At 47.1% G+C, this 18,651-nt stretch overlaps 2 protein-coding genes across 1 annotated transcript; one reads left to right on the top strand and one right to left on the bottom strand.

Moving 5' to 3' along the window:
* Window positions 1-18,651, top strand: part of LOC309384804 (uncharacterized protein) — a gene marked incomplete at its 3' end in the record, with an annotated part of 351,454 nt that overhangs the window by 197,433 nt on the left and 135,370 nt on the right.
* LOC309382650 (uncharacterized protein) lies at window positions 4,791-10,859 on the bottom strand. The gene is made up of 4 exons (XM_081934375.1): window positions 10,748-10,859; window positions 10,575-10,642; window positions 10,186-10,315; window positions 4,791-6,405 (listed from the first exon to the last, which is right to left on the bottom strand). Exons 2-4 carry the CDS (start codon window positions 10,629-10,631, stop codon window positions 4,922-4,924), a joined length of 1,671 nt encoding a protein of 556 aa, XP_081790501.1. The 5' UTR covers window positions 10,632-10,642; window positions 10,748-10,859; the 3' UTR covers window positions 4,791-4,921.

Here is an 18,651-nt window from a genome sequence, read left to right as displayed (position 1 = left end):
CTTCATAAGAGCTTGGAACATTTGGGTAACAGATAAGTCCTTTGAACTCTCTTCAGTCCCTTTTGGTTGTAAAAATGAAGCAATATTTGTCTGTTGCATAATTGGGCTGGACGTGGAAGATGTCGGTGCCAAAGCTGCCTTTCCAGGAGGTGATTTTCTGGGGATCACTGGAGGTTTTAAAGAAAAGACTGGACAGCCATTTCTCTGAAATGGTATAGGGTTCACCCCAAAGTCCCGTGGCCAGGGGTGTGTGACAGCACTTACCCTCCTGCAGCACTCTGCCAGCCAAAACGGGCTGATTAATTACAATATGTGGGCTTTGTTTTGTGACATCCAGACCCAGTAAGCAAGGCGTGTGAACTGCACAGAAAATACACGTTTGTTTGATTATGAAGAACTATCCCCAAACTCAAATGTATACTAAATGTAGACTGACTTTTAGCTACACTCCTCCATCATAAAAACCAGAAAGCTTCATTCTTTGTTTCTCTGCAAGGAATAATTTCAAGATGCATAATTAACAAAATAGGAGGTATTCTATAGAAGAGAGCAAAGGTAAGACAGATGGACAATCCGAGGATCTTCCATCAATCTCAATACATGAACAGTGAGGCATCTGGGTATTTCTCTAAATATAAATAGTAGTGATATTATTATTTATTTGTCATACTTATATAATTGTAATGTTATTATACATATTTATGCTAAAATATAGACCATTATTTAATTGTTCAACATTTTAATTCCCCATTCTAATAACAATAGGAATATAATTAAAATTAAAATAAAAACAAAATTGCTGCCAAGCCTCCAGGGGATCTGTCCAACTCTTCATTTTCTTTTCAAAAATAAGTTCTTGTTTGTCCAAAATTATTTTTTGGTCTTTTAGCATGTACTTTCCCTGAATTGCTTCATTAATTTTTATTACTTTCTCCTTCTTACCTTCGTGTTTTGTTTGTTGATTTGTCCATTCTCTTTTCCCCTGGATTCCTCTATTTCCTGGGCTTTTTGATCATTATTCATTATCCCTTGTGAAGCACTTTCCAGCTTCTCATTTACATTATTCACCAAATTCATTATCTCCCTGTGATTCCTTGTCATAGAACAGTGATGGCAAACCTTTTCAGCAGAAAGTGTCCAAACCGGAGCATGCGCATGCCGAAGCCCCGGAAACCCCAAGACCAGCTGGCTGGTTTTTTCAGGTTTCTGGCACATACATGCATGCTGGCCAGCTGGTTTTTGCACATGCCGGAAACTCAAAGACCAGGTGACCGGCACATACATGGGCACTGGCCAGTTGATCTTCGGGTTTCTGGCACTCCAGCACATGTGCAGACCAGCTGGCTGGCATGCATGCGCGCACCGGAAACCACAACAGCTAGTGACAGCACATGTGCCCACAGAAAGAACTCTGCGTGCCACCTCTGGCATGGGTGCCATAGGTTTGCCATTGTGGTCATAGAATCACAAATGCTTTGGAACATTGCCACCAATTCTTTTTGGTGATAACTCGCTTATTTCCCCCTGCTGAAACATCTTGCCTTCTCTTTTTTAAATGTCTAAATATCGCTCAGTAGTCTGTCAATGGTCTATCACTGCCCCAGAGTCTCAATTATCTTTGCCCTCAGACAGTCAATCTGGAAATCATTTACTCAGTCCTGTTGTTGCTCCTCCGGGAATAGAACAATATAGTTCTTTATACCCCACAAATAGTCAATTTAGCTCTTTTGGGTAATCCAAGAAAATTTCCAAATGTCTTAAATCCCCTCTATAAATTCAATCCTTACTCCTGACATTTGAAAGTCATTTTACTTAGATGTCTTCCGTATTTTTACCAGTTGAGTTCCAGGAGTCACGGATTAGTTAAATATAAAACAATAGACAGCTCAGCAGTCCTCTAGGTGTTGTTTCCACTTTCTCTTCTGTCTTATCAGTATTTTCCCAGGATTAAAGGAGTATAATGTATTCCATTCCAAAGTAGATGGCACTTTCCACTTAACTTCAATGTTGCATGAATTCTAATGTTCTGTTGCATTTATTCAAAGAAATAATCAAAATTCTAACAAGTAGTTCTAGCATTTTAAAATGTCTTATTGCCAATAAAAGTTGGTGATCCAATCTTTCTATGTTTTTAAATGTTTTGTGCTCTCTTTTTATTATCCTTTTCTTTTGGGTTTGTAATTTTTCTCTCTGTAATTGTTCGCCGCTTAAACTCTTCAAAGAGTCCCTTTTTCAGTTTATTTTCTTTAGGGTTGGTTTTAGATAAAAAAAAGTCACCTCACCCAGTTCCACTCACTGTTCAGACACTGCTCCGCACATTCTTTGTTTCTTCGGCTTACCTAGCTTCACGGCAGCCATAATGGCTGCATCTCCTCCACCTCGAGGGAATTAGCCCTGGATCAAGCGTGACCTAGGGGGCACCATACCACTCTTTATGGAGTCCTCCAATGATGGGATTTGGCATGAGTTCGCAGAGCCCCTCTTTTTGCATCCTTTAGCACCATGACATCAATCATAACCCCCGAGTGGATCTTTTTGTGACCTCTAAGTCCATTGCTCTGAGCAAATGACTTTCCACACTCCATGCATTTATACAGCTTCTCCCCTGTGTGAATCCTCTTATGGAAAATAAGATTACTTCTTTTAGCAAAGATCTTTCCACATTCCATGCATTTATATGGTTTCCCGTGTGGAGCTTTTTGTGGTTGCTAAGGCCACTACTATAAGCAAAGGTCTTTCCACACTCCTTGCGTTTATATGGTTTCTCCCCTGAGTGGATGTTTTTATGGCTTCCAAGTCCACTGCTCTAAGCAAAGGTATTTCCACACTCCACGCATTTAAATGGCTTTTTCCCAGTGTGGATCTTTTTGTGGATGGTAACTCTTCTGCTCTGAGCAAATGCACGGAGTGTGGAAAGACCTTTGCTCATAGCAGTACGCTTACTATCCATAAAAGGATCCACACAGGGGAGAAACAGTCCCGCACCCAGCTCCCCATCTCTGGGGGCAGAAGGAACAGGAGATACTCCAGAACCACCAGGTCCAGCATCTGGGCTTTGGTGTGCTTTTCTGGTGTCAGCCATCGCCTGCAAACGTCATGGAATCGGCTGCAAAGTCCTCGGAAAGCCTCAGTCTCCCCGTATTGGATGAACTTCCAGGGCTGAACTTCGGAAGGGAGGATGGTTTCCCTCCTCCAGGATCTTCTGCCCAGTCCTTGTCCAGAGCTTCCCCCCCTTCCCAGGCTGAGCAGCTGAAGGGCCTTTTCCGCTTCCTTCCTTGGCAAAAGGTTGTGTCTCCATCCTTTCTCTCTCCTGCAGAGCAACTCCAAATGGGTCCAAGGACTCTGGTGGGTCTCCAGATGCCTTTTCCTTCACGGGGCCATTTCTGGGGCCACAGGACGGATCCCTGCAAGTTATTCTGCTCCCCCCACCCCAAAGAGAATATTTTGCCTTGCAAAGACCACAAATGGCTTCCAGTTTCTGTATCTGAGATGGAAAGAAAAAGAAAAGCCAAGAATTAGAAAGTGGAATTCAACCACTGAAGAACCTTCACCCAACCTGCCAGGAGCCGCAAGCGGCTCATCCCTGCACAAGGCCGAGGTCCCCCCAACCAGGGTCGGGAAGGAGGCAGCTGGTGAGGCCACCCCGTTTCTCTCCCACTCCAAAGACAGAATAGGGCCCTTGGGGAGTCTGGTGCGAATCCTGCCTCCTCCTCGCCCGGCTTCTCTCCTCTCCTGCTGGGCCTCCGTAAAGCCGACTCTCCCCTCCTCCTACTCGGGCTCTTCCCCGGACTCTCGTCTCTCCTGCTTTCCCCTGCAGGGAGAGGGCGGCTCCGGAGTATGGGACTCGGGAAAGGCCCCCAACTCACCCGGGGCACGACTGGATGTCCCCCCCGCCAGCCTCTCCCACAGCCTCAACGTCTGTTCTTCTTTTCCCCCTTTGATATGAACCCAAATGCACTGAAGGAGGTTTTCGTCTTTCTTCCGTTGCGTTTCTAGAGCGGTTTGGTTATTTCTTCTCTATAGCGCAACTCCAACTCCACCTCTTTCATTCGGCCTCCTTATTTATTTATTTATAGAACAGAATAAACGGTGAAGAGAGGAGATTTGAGATATCGGAAGAAGCCACCATTTCTCCCCTCCTTTTCATCAGACTAGACTCACCCAGTTCCAGCAGCCGTTTCTTTTGTATGCTTCGGCCTCCATCTTCGTTGCCCTTCTTTGCACTCTTTCTTGAGTCTCAAGATCTTATTGATTGATTGATTATACAAAACACAAAGAAAAATAGAAATAGGAAATTAAGGGGAGGAGAAAGAGGGGAAAAGAAAGTCTGAGGTATAAGAGAGAAAAAAAGCCATTCCAGCCTGACAATTCAACCTGATCAACAAAATCAAAGTCGTTTTAGGTGTTTCTTTTGAACACTTTAAATGTGAAGATATTCAATTTAACATCTGGAGAAGGATGGTTTCAAACGCTCCGTTGTGGCCGAGTGAGGGCGGGGTCCCGCCTGAGGGGATCTGCGCTTTGATTGGTTGCTGCGGGTGGAAAGGGGGCGTTTCCCCTTTTTCCCGCCTTTTCCTTCTGGGCGCCGCTTGAGATTTACCTCAGGATGTTCCTCAATGTCTTCTCTGCTGCGAATGTCAAATACATTTACATTGATATAAAACTAGAAGTTTGCGTCCATGTTTCCCTCCAAGATTTCTCAGGGGAAAATCTTTTTTTCATAGTCTGAGTATCCCAAGGATGGTCTCTGGCAGCTCTGGGGTCCCATCCCCCCCTCCCACTCTCGGAACTGCCTGCTCTCCATGGCCCTTCCTATGGAGCTGGGGCCGGTCGCTGAGTGGGGCATTTTCCCAAAGGGTGTCGAGTGTGGATCATTTTGAGATGACCATCCTCAGCAAAACTCTTTCAACATTCCATGCATTTATATGGCTTCTCCCGTGTGGATCATCTTATGGGAAATAAGATTACTTCTTTGAGGAAAGGTCTTTCCACATTCCATGCATTTAAATGATTTCTCTCCTGAGTGGACCTTTTTGTGGCTTCTTAGTCCACTGCCATGAGTAAACGTCTTTCCACACTCCATACATTTATACGGCTTCTCCCCTGTGTGGATCATCTTATGGGAAGTAAGTGTTTGGCTATAAGCAAAGGTCTTTCCACATTCCATGCATTTATACGGCTTCTCCCCTGTGTGGATCATCTTATGGGAATTAAGTGTACTGCTATGAGCAAAGGTCTTTCCACACTCCATGCATTTATACGGCTTCTCCCCTGTGTGGATCATCTTATGGGAAATAAGAGTACCTTTTTTAGCAAAAGTCTTTCCACACTCCATGCATTTAAATGGTTTCTCTCCTGAGTGGACCTTTTTGTGGCTTCTTAGTCCACTGCTCTGTTTAAACATCTTTCCACACTCCATACATTTATACGGCTTCTCTCCCGTGTGGATCATCTTATGGGAAATAAGTGTTCGGCTATAAGCAAAGGTCTTTCCACATTCCATGCATTTATATGGCTTCTCCCCTGTGTGGATCATCTTATGAGAATTAAGTGTACTGCTATGAGCAAAGGTCTTTCCACACTCCATGCATTTATACGGCTTCTCCCCTGTGTGGATCATCTTGTGGGAACTAAGTATACGGCTATGAGCAAAGGTCTTTCCACACTCCAGGCATTTATATGGCTTCTCCCCTGTGTGGATCCTTTTATGGGAAGTAAGTGTACTGCTATGAGCAAAGGTCTTTCCACATTCCATGCATTTATATGGCTTCTCCCCTGTGTGGATCATCTTATGGGAAGTAAGTGTACTGCTATGAGCAAAGGTCTTTCCACACACTATGCATTTATATGGCTTCTCCCCTGTGTGGATCCTTTTATGGGAAGTAAGTGCACTGATATGAGCAAAGGTCTTTCCACACTCTATGCATTTATATGGTTTCTCCCCTGTGTGGATCATCTTATGAGAATTAAGATGCCCGTTTGTGCCAAAACATTTTCCACATTCCAAACATTTATAAGGCTTCTCTTTTGTATCAATCGTTTTGTGAGATGTAAGGAAATTACTTCCAAGAGAAAGAATGAATGTCTCATTGTAATTTTGGTCCATGTGTCTTCTTATAGCATTGTCTCCTTTGTTTGGGGTTAAATAGCATTCATTTACTTGTACATCAGCTTTGATTAGCTTCGCACTTTTCCCAACATATTTGTTCCTTATTTTCTCTTGTTGGGCAAGAAAGTGTTGCATTGTAACATCAGTGGAAGATGAGCTTTCCTGATTCCAATTTTTTGACTGGTTTTTCTCATGGCTTTCGAATTCCATTCGAATTCCAAATTTCTCCATTCCATCTTTAGCCTTGGTCATTTGTAAAAGTTCACAGGAATCTTGATTCTCCTGCCCATTGTTACCTTCAAAGAAAAAGAGAAATGAAAACGATAACAAGGTTAGAGAAAAAGATCAGAGTGTAGAAAGTCAAGTGATTTTCCTTCTGAATTTCTCATACATTCTATTAGGTTGTATGTTTGCATGCTTACATGTGATATAGATATGATGATTTCTATATTCATGAGTCTGAAAGCTTTGAAAATACCTAGAAAACATCTCTTTCTTTACAATTATCATCTATATATGCTGTATATAAGGCTGTATACCGTTGCATTGCCTATTTAACTTATAAGCAGGGCACATCATGAGAAAGGTGGGGTTAGACGAATCAAAAGTTGGAATTAAGATTACCGGGAGAAATTATCAACCATCTCAAGATATGCAGATGATACCACTCTAATGGCAGAAAGTGAAGAGGAACTAGAGAGCCTCTTGATGCAGGTGAAGGAGAATGAAAAAGTTCGCTTCAAACTCAACATTAAGAAACCTAAGAGGGGGTGGAAGGGGTGCAGAAGGGAAACAAAGAACTTGAGACCCAACAGATGAAAATAGAGTTTGAGAGAATGTCCTTTTACCTTAGATTCCAAAACGTGATGGAGGCAGATGATGAAAACATAAGGGACATCATGACAAGTATTTTGGCTGAATATATCCAGAAAGAAAAACAACAGATGGGGTGGGAGATAGACCTGGTTTATAGAGTGAATTCAGCTTATGCTAGAACACACAACGTATCCAGGGAGGTACACATTAAATTTCTCAGAAAAAGTACAAGAAATGAAATTCTGAGTGCACAAAGGGGGCAAGCCTTGACATATCAAGACAGGGAAATAACCATTCTGAAGCAGATCCCCAAGAAAGTGAGGGAAAAAAGAAAAAGCTATTCGCAATTAGCGAATAAATTATACCAGAAGGGGGTGTGGTTCAGATGGTTGATGCCTGAAGGTATGCTAATATTCTGGGAGGAGACAAGAGTTAGAATTAATACACCCATAGAGGAGCAGGCCTTTATGGAAAAAAACAAAACACACCTAGAAAAACCAGATGACCCTACAACAGACACGCAGGACACGGGAGGGGCCGGAGCTCGGTCGGCGGGGGGAGATGGGGCAATACCAAGAAAGCTCAGATCACAAAAATGAACAAGAAAATCTTTTTGACATAAACTGATCGAAATTACCAATTGAATCAATATGCTGACTATATACTACTATGTACTAATGATTTTGTTTAGATGTATATTATGAGTATGGAGGGAGGGGGCACCTACCGCACTTCGCAACTGCCAAAATTTGTATACTTTTTCCACTACCTTTTTCCCTGTAAATTTCTAAAAAAACCAATAAAACTTTGTTCAAAAAAAAAAAAAGAAACCTAAGACCATGCCATCCGGCCCTCTCAATTCCTGGCAAATAGATGGGGAAGAAATGGAGGGAGTGACAGATTTTATTTTCCTGGGCTCCAAAATCACCACAGATGGGGACTGCAGCCAGTAAATTAAAAGAGGCTTGCTCCTGGGGAGCAAAGCTATGGCAAATGTAGACAGCATGCTAAGAAGCAGAGACATCACCCTGCCAACAAAAGTGCGTATAGTAAAGGCTATGGTTTTCCCAGTTGCAATGGATGGCTGTGAAGTTGGACCATAAGAAAGGCTGAGCGCCAAAGAATTGAGGCCTTTGAACTATGGTGCTGGAGAAAACTCCTGCGAGTCCCTTGGACTGCAAGGCGATCAAACCAGTCAGTCCTAGAGGAGAACCAACCCTGAATGCTGCTTAGAAGGCCAGATCCTGAAGATGAAACTCAGATACTTTGGCCACCTAATGAGAAGGAAGGGCTAACTGGAGAAGAGTCTAATGCTGGGAAAGATGGAGGGCAAAAGAAAAAAGGGACGACAGAGAATGAGGTGGCTGGATGGAGTCACCGAAGCAGTAGGCATAAGCTTGAATACAATACAAGAGCAGAGTTGGAAGGGGCCTTGGAGGTCTTCTAGTCCAACCCCCTGCCTAGGCAGGAAACCCTATACCAGCGATGGCGAACCTTTTTTGGCTCGCGTGCCACAAGTGGGGGGAGCGCGGGGGGGGGTCGTGTGTGGGCGTGCCGCATCCATAATGCAATGCGTGATCCCCCAGTGCGCATGCGCGCACAACCCCCCCCCCATTTTTACATGCTTTTTTCGCCCTCCCCAGGCTCCAGAGGCTTTATAGGAGCCTGGGGAGGGCGAAAAGAGCCTTCCCCCCGCCCGGAGGCCCTCCGGAGGCTTCAGGGACCATCCGGAGGCTTCCCTGAAGCCTTCGGAACGCTTAACACCACCCTCCGAGCAACCCGGAAGCCTCCGGAGGGTCCCTGAAGCCTCCGGGGGGGGAGGCTCTTTTCGCCCTCCCCAGGCTCCTATAAAGCCTCTGGAGCCTGGGGAGGGCGAAAAATAGCTTTTAAAAAGGTGAACTCAGCGTGCCATAGGTTCGCCATCACTGCCCTATACCGTTTCAGACAAATGGTTATCTGACATCTTCTTAAAGACTTCCAGTGTTGGAGCATTCACAACTTCTGGAGGCTAGTTGTTTCACTGATTAATTGTTCTAATTGTCAGGAAATTTCTCCTCAGTTCTAAGTTGCTTCTCTCCTTGATTAGTTTCCACCTATTGCTTCTTGTCTGCTTTGGAGAATAGCTTGACTCCCTCTTCTTTGTGGCAACCCCTGAGATATTGGAAGATGCTATCATGTCACCCCTAATTCTTTTTTCTATTAAACTAGACCTACCCAGTTCCTGCAACCGTTCTTCATATGCTTTAGCCTCCAGTCCCCTAATCATCTTTGTTGCTCTTCTCTGCACTCTTTCTAGGGTCTCCGCATCTTTTTTACTCCGTGCCTCCCATCTTTCCCCTCTCTGGCATCCAGAAGCACTCTGCAGGCCAAAAAGGGGCTCATTTCTGGCCGCCCAAATCCTGTGTGCATTCCTGTTTTTAGCCTCCCTGATGAAGGGGAGGGCAAAAATGTGATACATGGAGGCCTATGGAGGCCAAAAGTGGGCTCGTGTTTGGCCTGCAGAGTGCTTCTGGATACCAGGGAAGGCAAAAATGTGATACATGGAGGGTTTGGGAGGCCAAAAACAGGCCCGTATTTGCTCTATAAGATGTACAGACATTTCCACCCACTTTTCTTTGGGGGGGGGGGGGGAGTGCATCTTACAGTCTGAAAAATACGGTAGGTCCCGGTGGGGTGGGGTGGGGTAATAGGTAGGGCGAATATTGCAGAGCCTCTGCTGTCATTCGTGAGTGTGAACGATGGCCTTAGTGCTGCAATACTCATAATTTCGGGACTGGGTCTCAAGTACTTGGGGGAGGGCTCGTCGTTACTTGGAACAGTTGCTAAGTGAACTGTCTAACTCGGGGATTACCTGTACCCTAGGATGCTCTGAGTGACATTGAATGAGGGCTTTGCTCTTGAATTGAATTGGGAGAATGCTCTTCCATGGGCTGAGTGTGAAAGTTCTGTTCTCACATAGTTTTGGAGGTTTCACAGGACAAATGACAAGACATTCCTCTCACGTGACCTCCAGAGGACACATAAAATCACACCTCATTCTTTTCAGCCTCCACAGATAACTTCAAATAGAAATGGAAAAATACAGATAAGAAATGACAGTATCTAAGCAAAGGGACATCGACTCTTTCCTTCCTTGGAGCACGAGAAGATCCTTTCCTTCTCCCTCTCAAGAGACAATATCTGATCAGTGGTTTTTAAATAAAAAACCAACTATAATCTGTCTTCTTGAACTCTCTGATTGGGGACTAGAAAACTCTTACCCAGAGAGACCACGTTCCTATGGTTTTCAAGCATGACTTCCGAATGCAGCGCTTTCTGGTCAGGATCCATCTGAGACCACTCCTCCTCAGAGAAATACACAGCCACCTCCTCAAAGGACACAAGACTCTCCTGAACACGGAAAAAAAGAAGAGAAATTTCTTCTTGTAAACTCAAAGTTGGAGGGGTACCTAGCAGAACAAGATAACCAGAGGAAGCTATTCTGACTGACAGCAACTTGAACCTGTCATTCTGCTATCCATGTTGTGGAAGAACACAAAAATAATCCAGGCCAAACAAGAGGGGAAAACAGAAGGAAGAGAGCTCTCTGCACACCCACTTTACTTTCGTGATGGAAGAATACAAATCTAATATATTCTCCATTTCTTACTTGATTTGGAGGTTCAACCGCTGTTTGATCTCCGTCATAAAAACTAGAAAGATTCATTCTTTGTTTCTCTGTAAGGAATAAATAATTTCAAAATGCATATTTAACGAAGTAGGAGGAGGAATTCTATAGAAGAGAATAGAGAGTGAAGGTAAGACAGATGGATCTTTCATTACCTCCTGAGGTGTCCTGACTTTGATCTTCCCAAGGAATCCCCCTGAAAAATAGCTCCTGGGGGGGATTTGATGGGTTGTTCTCTCCCTCAGGATCTCTAATCTCCACAGTGCAGCCCTTCAAATAGGAGGAAGGAAAAAAGCAGCAGAATTAATGTACCTCACACAACACAAAGTGGATTCTTATATTCGGAACGCAACCTCAAAGCCCCCAACATCCATAAGTGAGATTGAGTGAGGAAACAATGGAACAATGTCCTACAAGAATCGGTGAATTGCCACATATTATGAAGGTCAAAGAAGTTTGGGAAGGAGAATTCAAACACATTCTTTATTCCCTTCTGACCTTCTGCTCCTTCTGCTCCTCCGCCTGGCTCAGGAGGAAGCCTTCCGCCAGGGCCACCGCCTGGGAGCTGGTCTCTGCTCCACACTCCCGCACCCAGCTCTCCATCTCTGGGGGCAGGATAGCCAGGAGCTGCTCCAGAACCACCAGGTCCAGCATCTGGGCTTTGGTGTGTTTTTCTGGTCTCAGCCATCGCCTGCAAACGTCATGTAGTCGGTTGCAAAGTCCTCGGGGACCCTCAGCCTCCCGGTATTGGATGAAACCCCAGGGCTGAACTTCGGAAGGGTGGATGGTTTCCTCCTCCAGGATCTTCTGCCCAGTCCTTGTCCAGGGCTTCCCCCCCTTCCCAGGCTGAGCAGCTGAAGGGCCTTTTCCGCTTCCCTCCTTGGCCGAAGGTTGTGTCTCCATCCTTTCTCTGTCCTGCAGAGCAACTCCAGGTGGGTCCAAGGACTCTGGTGGGTCTCCAGGTGCCTTTTCCTTCACGGGGCAATTTCTGGGGCTCCAGGACGGATCTCTGCAAGTTATTCCGCTCTTTGTTTTCCTCCCCAAGAGAAAAGTTTGCCTTGCAAAGACCACAAATGGCTTCCAGTTTCTGCATCTGAGATGGAAAGAAAAAGAAAAGCCAAGAATTGGAAAGTGGAAATTCAGCCACTGAAGAACCTTCACCCAACCTGCCCCAAGAGGCTCATCACAGCGAAGGGCCGGGAAGGAGGCAGCTGGAGAGGCCGCCCCGCTTCTCTCCCCCTCCGGAGACAGAATGGGGCCCTCGGGAGCCCGGTGCGAATCCTGCCCCCTCCTCGCCCGCCTTCTCTCCTCTCCTGCTGGGCCTCCCTAAAGCCGACCTTCCCCTCCTCCCACTCGGGCTCTTCCCGCTTCTCCTGCTTTCCCCTGCAGGGAGAGGACGGCTGGGGAGAGTGGGACTCGGGAAGGGCCCGCAACTCACCCGGGGCACGACTGGATGTCCTCCCGCCAGCCTCCCCCGCAGCCTCCCCGCCTCCTGCGGAGCCCCAGCGGTTAAGGAGAGCGAGTGCGGCGTCCTAGAGAGGGAAAGCTCAGTGATGTCACTTCCTTCTCAGCCTCCTCTGGAAAGTCAGCCGTGACGTTCGCCCTCCAGTGGGCCAATGGGGAAGCGCCTGGAGTTCCCTCTCTTGGCAGAAGGCGCCCCCTGGTGGATTTGGCGCAAAGTGCCAGGATAGGCCCACTTCATTGGGTCTGCATAAGACACTGTTTCTCAACCTTGGCGCCTTTAAGTCCTGTGGACCTCAACTCCCAGAATTCTCTGCTGGCTGGTTGGGGATTCTGGGAGTTGGAGTCCGGAGGACCTAAAGTCGCCAAGGTTGAGAAACACCGGAATAAGAGAAAACAAGTCTCCGTGGCAGCCGCTGAGATATCGGAAGATGCCATCATGTCTCCCCTCCTCCTTCTTTTCATCCCTCATCCAGTTCCAGCAACCGTTTTTATGTTTTAGCTCCACCTTTGTTGCTCTTCTCTGCACTCTTCTCTAGCTCCTCAAGACTTTATTTATTCATTAATTGTACAAAACATAAAAGAAAAAAGAGGAAATAGGAAATTAAGGGAAGGAGAAAGAGGAGAAAAGAAAGTCTGAGGTAGAAGAGAAAAGGGGGGGGGGGAAAGCATTCCAGCCTGAGAATTCAATCTAATGGAGAAAATTTAATTCAATCTAATGGAGAAAATCAAAGTCGTTTTTGGTCTGTTTCTTTTGAACACTTTAAATGTGAAGATATCCAATTTAACGGCTGGAGAAGGAAAGCGGAGGACGGTTTCAAACATTCCGTTGTGGCCGAGTGAGGGCGGGGTCCCGCCTGACGGGATCTGAGCTCTGATTGGTTGCTGCGGGTGGAAAGGGGGCGTTTCCCTTTCCCCCCGCCTTTTCCTTCTGGGCGCCGTTTGAGATTTACCTCAGGATGTTCCTCAATGTCTTCTCTGCTGCGAATGTCAAATACATTTACATTGATATAAAACTAGAACTTTGTGTCCCTGTCTCCCTCTTCCTTTGGACAATTTCGTTGTATTTATTTTGTACAATGACAATAAAGGCTATGCTATACACCAGCTGCATGTTTCCTCCACATTAAACCTCTTCGGTTTCACCTTCCAGTCGTGGGTTTCTATTATATCCCCTGATAGTGTCGGAAGGAAAAACAGGTCCAGTTCCAAGAAGGGAATAAAATGGAGGCTGCTTAAGAAAGGAGGTTTATGGACGGGCAGAACCAAGAACGGCCTGCAGTTAGAAGAGAACAGAGCTGGAAGGGACCTTGGAGGTCATCTAGTCCAGCCCCCTGCTCAGGCATAGGAGAAGCTATATAACATCTCAGGCAAATGGCCGTGTAGGTTTTCAAAAATCCATCAAGCAGTGGTGTCAAAAATGTCTGTCTGCCTTACGTAGAGTTTGTTTGGCTTTTATACAGTTTTAACAAGCAAAGCACAGAAAGCAACGGTTTTGTTTTTGGTTTACTCCCCCATTTTCCCCTTGTGAATCCAGAAGGCTATCCCAGCCAAGGTTGAATCTCACATAACTCCCTGATACGGCCTGGCTCTGCTCAGGGAGATAATGGGCTAAAAGATAACCGGCTACTTGAGATCACGGCTGAAATGCGCATGTCTGTACGTAACCTTTCCTCTTTTCCCATGCCTGGTTCTGCTAATTAGGTGAAGTTGTAGGTATTCAAGGTAGCCAGTTACTGAGATCACAGTAGCTTGTTTGTTTTGTTTTTATTGGATTTATATGCTGCCCTTCTCCCAAAGGACTCAGGGCGGCATACAACATTAAAAAACACACATCCTGAAAGTTAAAAAGAAATTAAATACATATCAAAAAAAAAAACCCAAATTTATTAGACAATACATTTAAAAATGAGATAAAATTAACAGGCCAGGCCAGCTTGCTGGAAAAGCCAACTTTTTAGGGCACGTCGGAAGGACTGGAGGTCAGGGATTATGCGAAGCTCTGGGGGCAGCTCATTCCAGAGGGAAAGCGCTCCCACAGAGAAGGCTCTCCCCCTGGGGGTCACCAGCTGACACTGTCTGGCCGACGGCACCCTGAGGAGGCCAACTCTGTGGGATCGCACTGGACAGTGGGAGCTACTGGCAGTAGGTGGTCTCGCAGGTACCCTGGGCCTAAGCCACGGAGCGCTTTAAAGGTCATAATTAATACCTTGAATCGCACCCGGAAAACAACCGGCAACCAGTGCAGGCCGCCTAAAAGGGGTGTAACATGGGAGCACCTAGGTACCTCCATGACAACCCGTGCGGCCGCATCCTGGACCAGCTGAAGCCTCCGGGTGCTCTTCAAGGGCAGACCCATGTAGAGAGTGTTGCAGTAGTCCAGGCGAGAAAGGACGAGAGCATGAGTGACTGTGCACAGAGCATCCCGATCCAGGAAGGGGCGCAACTGGCGTACCAGGCGAACCTGGTAAAAGGCCCACCTGGTCACGGCCGTCAGGTGTTCTTCTAAACTAAGCCGCATATCCAGGAGGACTCCCAGATTGTGAGCCTTCTCTGAGGGGGCTAAAATTTCTCCCCCTATCACCAAAAATGGAACAAGATGTACAAATCGGGATGACGGAAACCACATCCACTCAGTCTTGGAGGGATTGAGCTTGAGCCTGTTCCTCCCCATCCAGATCCGCACATCCAGTTTCCTACGCATGTCTTTACGTAGCCTTACCTCTATTCCTTCATCTCACTCTTTTTTGTTTTGTTTGACAAGGCATCGTAGGAGGGGTTAGTAAAAGAATCATAATCAAAAAAGGAACATCCTTGCAATTGTTTATACAGGGCATATACTTGACCCTGAGGCAATGCAGGAGAGGGTTTAGGGCAAAAAGCTGTAATATACATATTGTCAAGGGAGGGAAGACACTGAACAAAACAGCACCCACCAATTAAAATAGCACAGATAATAACTAAATAACGTAGGATATTTCCCAACAGACCTGTGGGTAACCAAGCCCAAAAGCTTTCCCACCAAGATCCTAAGGTATCAATTTGCAAATCAGAGGCCAAATTGTGTAAAATATTGAGCTGATGCTGGATAGTTCTGACAGATAGGCTGGGCCATTGTCAGTTTTTAAGGAAGAGGGTTTACCTAAAGCAGTAATAGCTGAAAAAAGATGAGAAATAATATGATTAGCTGTTTCTCCTCGTTGAAATGTGGCCCCAAAATAAAAATAGATAAATGAATTTGCTTCTAGGGAGCCAGAGAGGGAACATAGGTGACATCCATTTGCCATAGTTGATTAGAGGCCAAACCACGGGAATTAACTTCCGTGTCCCCTGAAGGGGATGCCGCAGAGCACTGGGGGCAAGATGAAACAATCATCCGCTTGGCCTGGTCGAGTGGAATATGGCAAACTTGTGCCAGCCCGCTGGCATTTGGGTAAAAAAAGTGATTAAAAAATGAATCTAAAAAAAATACATAAAACATGAACAGCATCTGATCTGCACACCTGATGCTTTAAGAAAAAGGTCCTGGAAGAAACCAATAACTACTGAAGGCGTATATGTATCAATATGAATCAATCTTGGCTTCTGCTTATATTATTGCATACTGTCTGAAATTAGTTGTTTTCTATCCTAGCAAATTGTAACCTTAATACTGGACTGCAAATGTTATCTCACCGCTGCATCTCGCTTCTACTCTTGGCCTCAAAGCTTGGCACATTTTGGAAGCTAGTAGAAAAAATTGTTACACGGGAATATCACAACTGTATAGATAAAGGAACCAAACTGGGGAGTTTTTGTAGGTTTCCAGAAATCCGTCAAGCAGTGGTGTCCAAAATGTCTGTCTGCCTTACGCAGAGTTTCTTTGGCTTTTATGCAGTTTTAACAAGCAAAGCACAGAAAGCAACGGTTTTGTTTTTGGTTTACTCCCCCATTTTTCCCTTGTGAATCCAGAAGGCTATCCCAGCCAAGGTTGAATCTCACATAACTCCCTGATACGGCCTGGCTCTGCTCAGGGAGATAATGGGCTAAAAGATAACCGGCTACTTGAGATCACGGCTGTAATGCACATGTCTGTACGTAACCTTTCCTCTTTTCCCACGCCTGGTTCTGCTAATTAGGTGAAGTTGTAGGTATTCAAGGTAGCCAGCTTTTGAGATCATGGTAGCTTCCTACGCATATCTTTATGTAAGGTTACCTCTCATTCCTCCATGGCTGTCCAATCTCTTCTTTAAACCCTCCAGTTTTGGAGCATTTACAACCTCTCATATAAACCCCTCATCTACGATCTAATTCTTGAGGGGGAGCCGGACCTCGCAGGAATAACGGAGACCTGGTTGGGTCACGAGGGAGGTTTACCCCTCGTGGAAATGTGCCCACCAGGTTATCGAGCATTTCACCAGCCTCGGGCCCAGGGAAGGGGCGGTGGGGTAGCAGTGATTATTCGGGAAGACTTAGAGCCGAGAGAGTCCACTGTGCCACAGACATCCGGGTGTGAGTCCCTTGTCGTGAGGTGGGGCCCAAGGAGACAGTTGGGCCTGCTGATTGTATATCTCGCTCCTTGCTATACATCAGCGGCCCTGCCTGAGCTCCTCGAGCTGATCGCATCGGTGACGGTTGAGACCCCCAAACTTTTAGTGATGGGGGATTTCAACCTGCCATCGGTGGGAGAAGCGTCCAAGGGGGTTCGGGAGTTCATGGCTTCCATGACAACCATGGACCTGACTCAATTGATTCAGGGCCCGACACACGAGGGAGGCCACACGCTGGACCTTGTTTTTGTCTCTGGCCAGTGGATGAGTGATCTGGGAGTAGGGGATTTAACCATCACTCCCCTGTCATGGTCAGATCACTCACTTCTCCGACTTGACTTCCCTGGTGCTACCCCCCGCTGCGGGGAGGCAGAGCCGGAAGATATTAGATGGTTCCGCCCCAAGCGCCTGATGGAACCAGATAAGTTCCAGATGGAGCTTGGGCCACCTCCTGCAGACCTGACCCGCCACCGGGTAGAGGACCTGGTGATCGCATGGGACAATGCAACTACCGGGGCCTTAGACCGAGTGGCGCCTTTGTGGCCTCTCCTGCGGCAACGAACCACCCTGGCCCCTTGGTTTACTGAGGAGCTAAGGGTGATGAAACGCCGCAAGAGACGCCTAGAGAGGCGTTGGAGATCCTCCCGTTCCGAATTTGACCGAGCACAGGTACGAACCCATTTAAGGACGTACCTTGTGGCATTGAGAGCGGCCAAACATCAATATTGTGCCGCTCTCATTGCATCCACAGAGAACCGCCGTGCCGCCCTGTTTCGGGTGACCCGCTCCCTTCTGTTTCAGAGGCCGCGGGAAGCCCCTTTACAGGGCAGGGCAGAGGAATTTGGGACATATCTGCAGGATAAAATCGCTCAAATCCGGAAGGAATGGGTCCCTTTCAGTGGTCTAGTGGAGACGTCTGAGGCGAGTCTTGAGGGACCACTCTGGGAGGAGTTTGACTTGGTTGCCATTGAGGATTTGGACAGATTGCATGGACAGCTGCGACCTACCACATGTTTGCTAGACCCGTGTCCCTTCTGGCTTGTACTGGCATCCTGGGAGGTTACACGTGACTGGCTCCTGGGCTTAGTGAACGCTTCGTTGGGCGAGGGGTCTCTTCCGGCCGCCTTGAAAGAGGCGGTGGTGAGACCCTTACTCAAGAAGCTTTCCCTGGACCCAACGGAGCTAGCCAATTATCGTCCTGTCTCCAACCTTCCCTTTTTAGCGAAGGTTGTTGAGAGTGTGGTAGCTTCTCAGTTTCCACGACATCTGGAGGAAAATGATTATCTAGACCTGCGCCAGTCCGGCTTCCGACCCGGGCACAGCACGGAGACGGCCTTGGTCGCGTTGGTTGATGATCTCTGGAGGGCCAGAGATAGGGGTTGTTCCTCTATCCTGGTCCTATTAGACCTCTCGGCGGCTTTTGATACCATCGACCATGGTATCCTGTTGCACCGACTGGAGGGGTTGGGGGTTCGGGGCAGCGTTTTGCGGTGGTTCAGCTCCTACCTCTCCGGCCGGACGCAACGTGTGTTGGCAGGGGAGCAGAGGTCGACCCTAAGGCCCCTCACTTGTGGGGTGCCACAGGGGTCGGTCCTCTCGCCACTCCTGTTCAACACATACATGAAGCCGCTGGGCGAGATCATTCGTGGTTTCGGGGTGGGATATCATCTGTACGCTGATGATACCCAGCTGTACATTTCCACCCCGAACCACCCCAACGAGGCCGTCGAAGTGATGTCCCGGTGCTTGGAAGCCGTACGGGTCTGGATGGATGGCAACCGACTCAAACTCAACCCCTCCAAGACGGAGTGGCTGTGGGTTCCGGCCCCCCGGTTCAACCAGTTGTTTCCATCTCTGGCCATCGGGGGCATACTGCTAGCCCCTGTGGAGCGGGCGCGCAATTTGGGCGTCCTCCTGGATGCCCGGCTGTCCATGGATGACCATGTGACAGCCGTGGCAAGGGGGGTGTTCCACCAGGTTCGCCTGGTGCGCCAATTGCGCCCCCTATTGGACCGGGATGCCTTACGCACATTCACTCATGCGCTGGTGACGTCTCGCCTGGACTACTG

The sequence above is a fragment of the Natrix helvetica genome, assembly GCF_964273705.1.
Source record: "Natrix helvetica genome assembly, chromosome: 1".
In the NCBI taxonomy this organism is placed as follows: domain Eukaryota; kingdom Metazoa; phylum Chordata; class Lepidosauria; order Squamata; family Natricidae; genus Natrix; species Natrix helvetica.
Note: the sequence above shows the minus strand (reverse complement) of the source record. Positions and strands in the feature narration are given on the sequence as shown.

Excerpts from the sequence above, each read along its gene's own strand:
- LOC309382650 (XM_081934375.1), bottom strand. The coding sequence starts at position 10,631 with ATGAATCTTTCTAGTTTTTATGACGGAGATCAAACAGCGGTTGAACCT. Across the intron at positions 10,316-10,574 it reads CGGTTGAACCTCCAAATCAA|GAGAGTCTTGTGTCCTTTGA; the intron begins GTAAGAAATGGA and ends TTCCGTGTTCAG. Across the intron at positions 6,406-10,185 it reads TAGGAACGTGGTCTCTCTGG|GTAACAATGGGCAGGAGAAT; the intron begins GTAAGAGTTTTC and ends TTTTCTTTGAAG.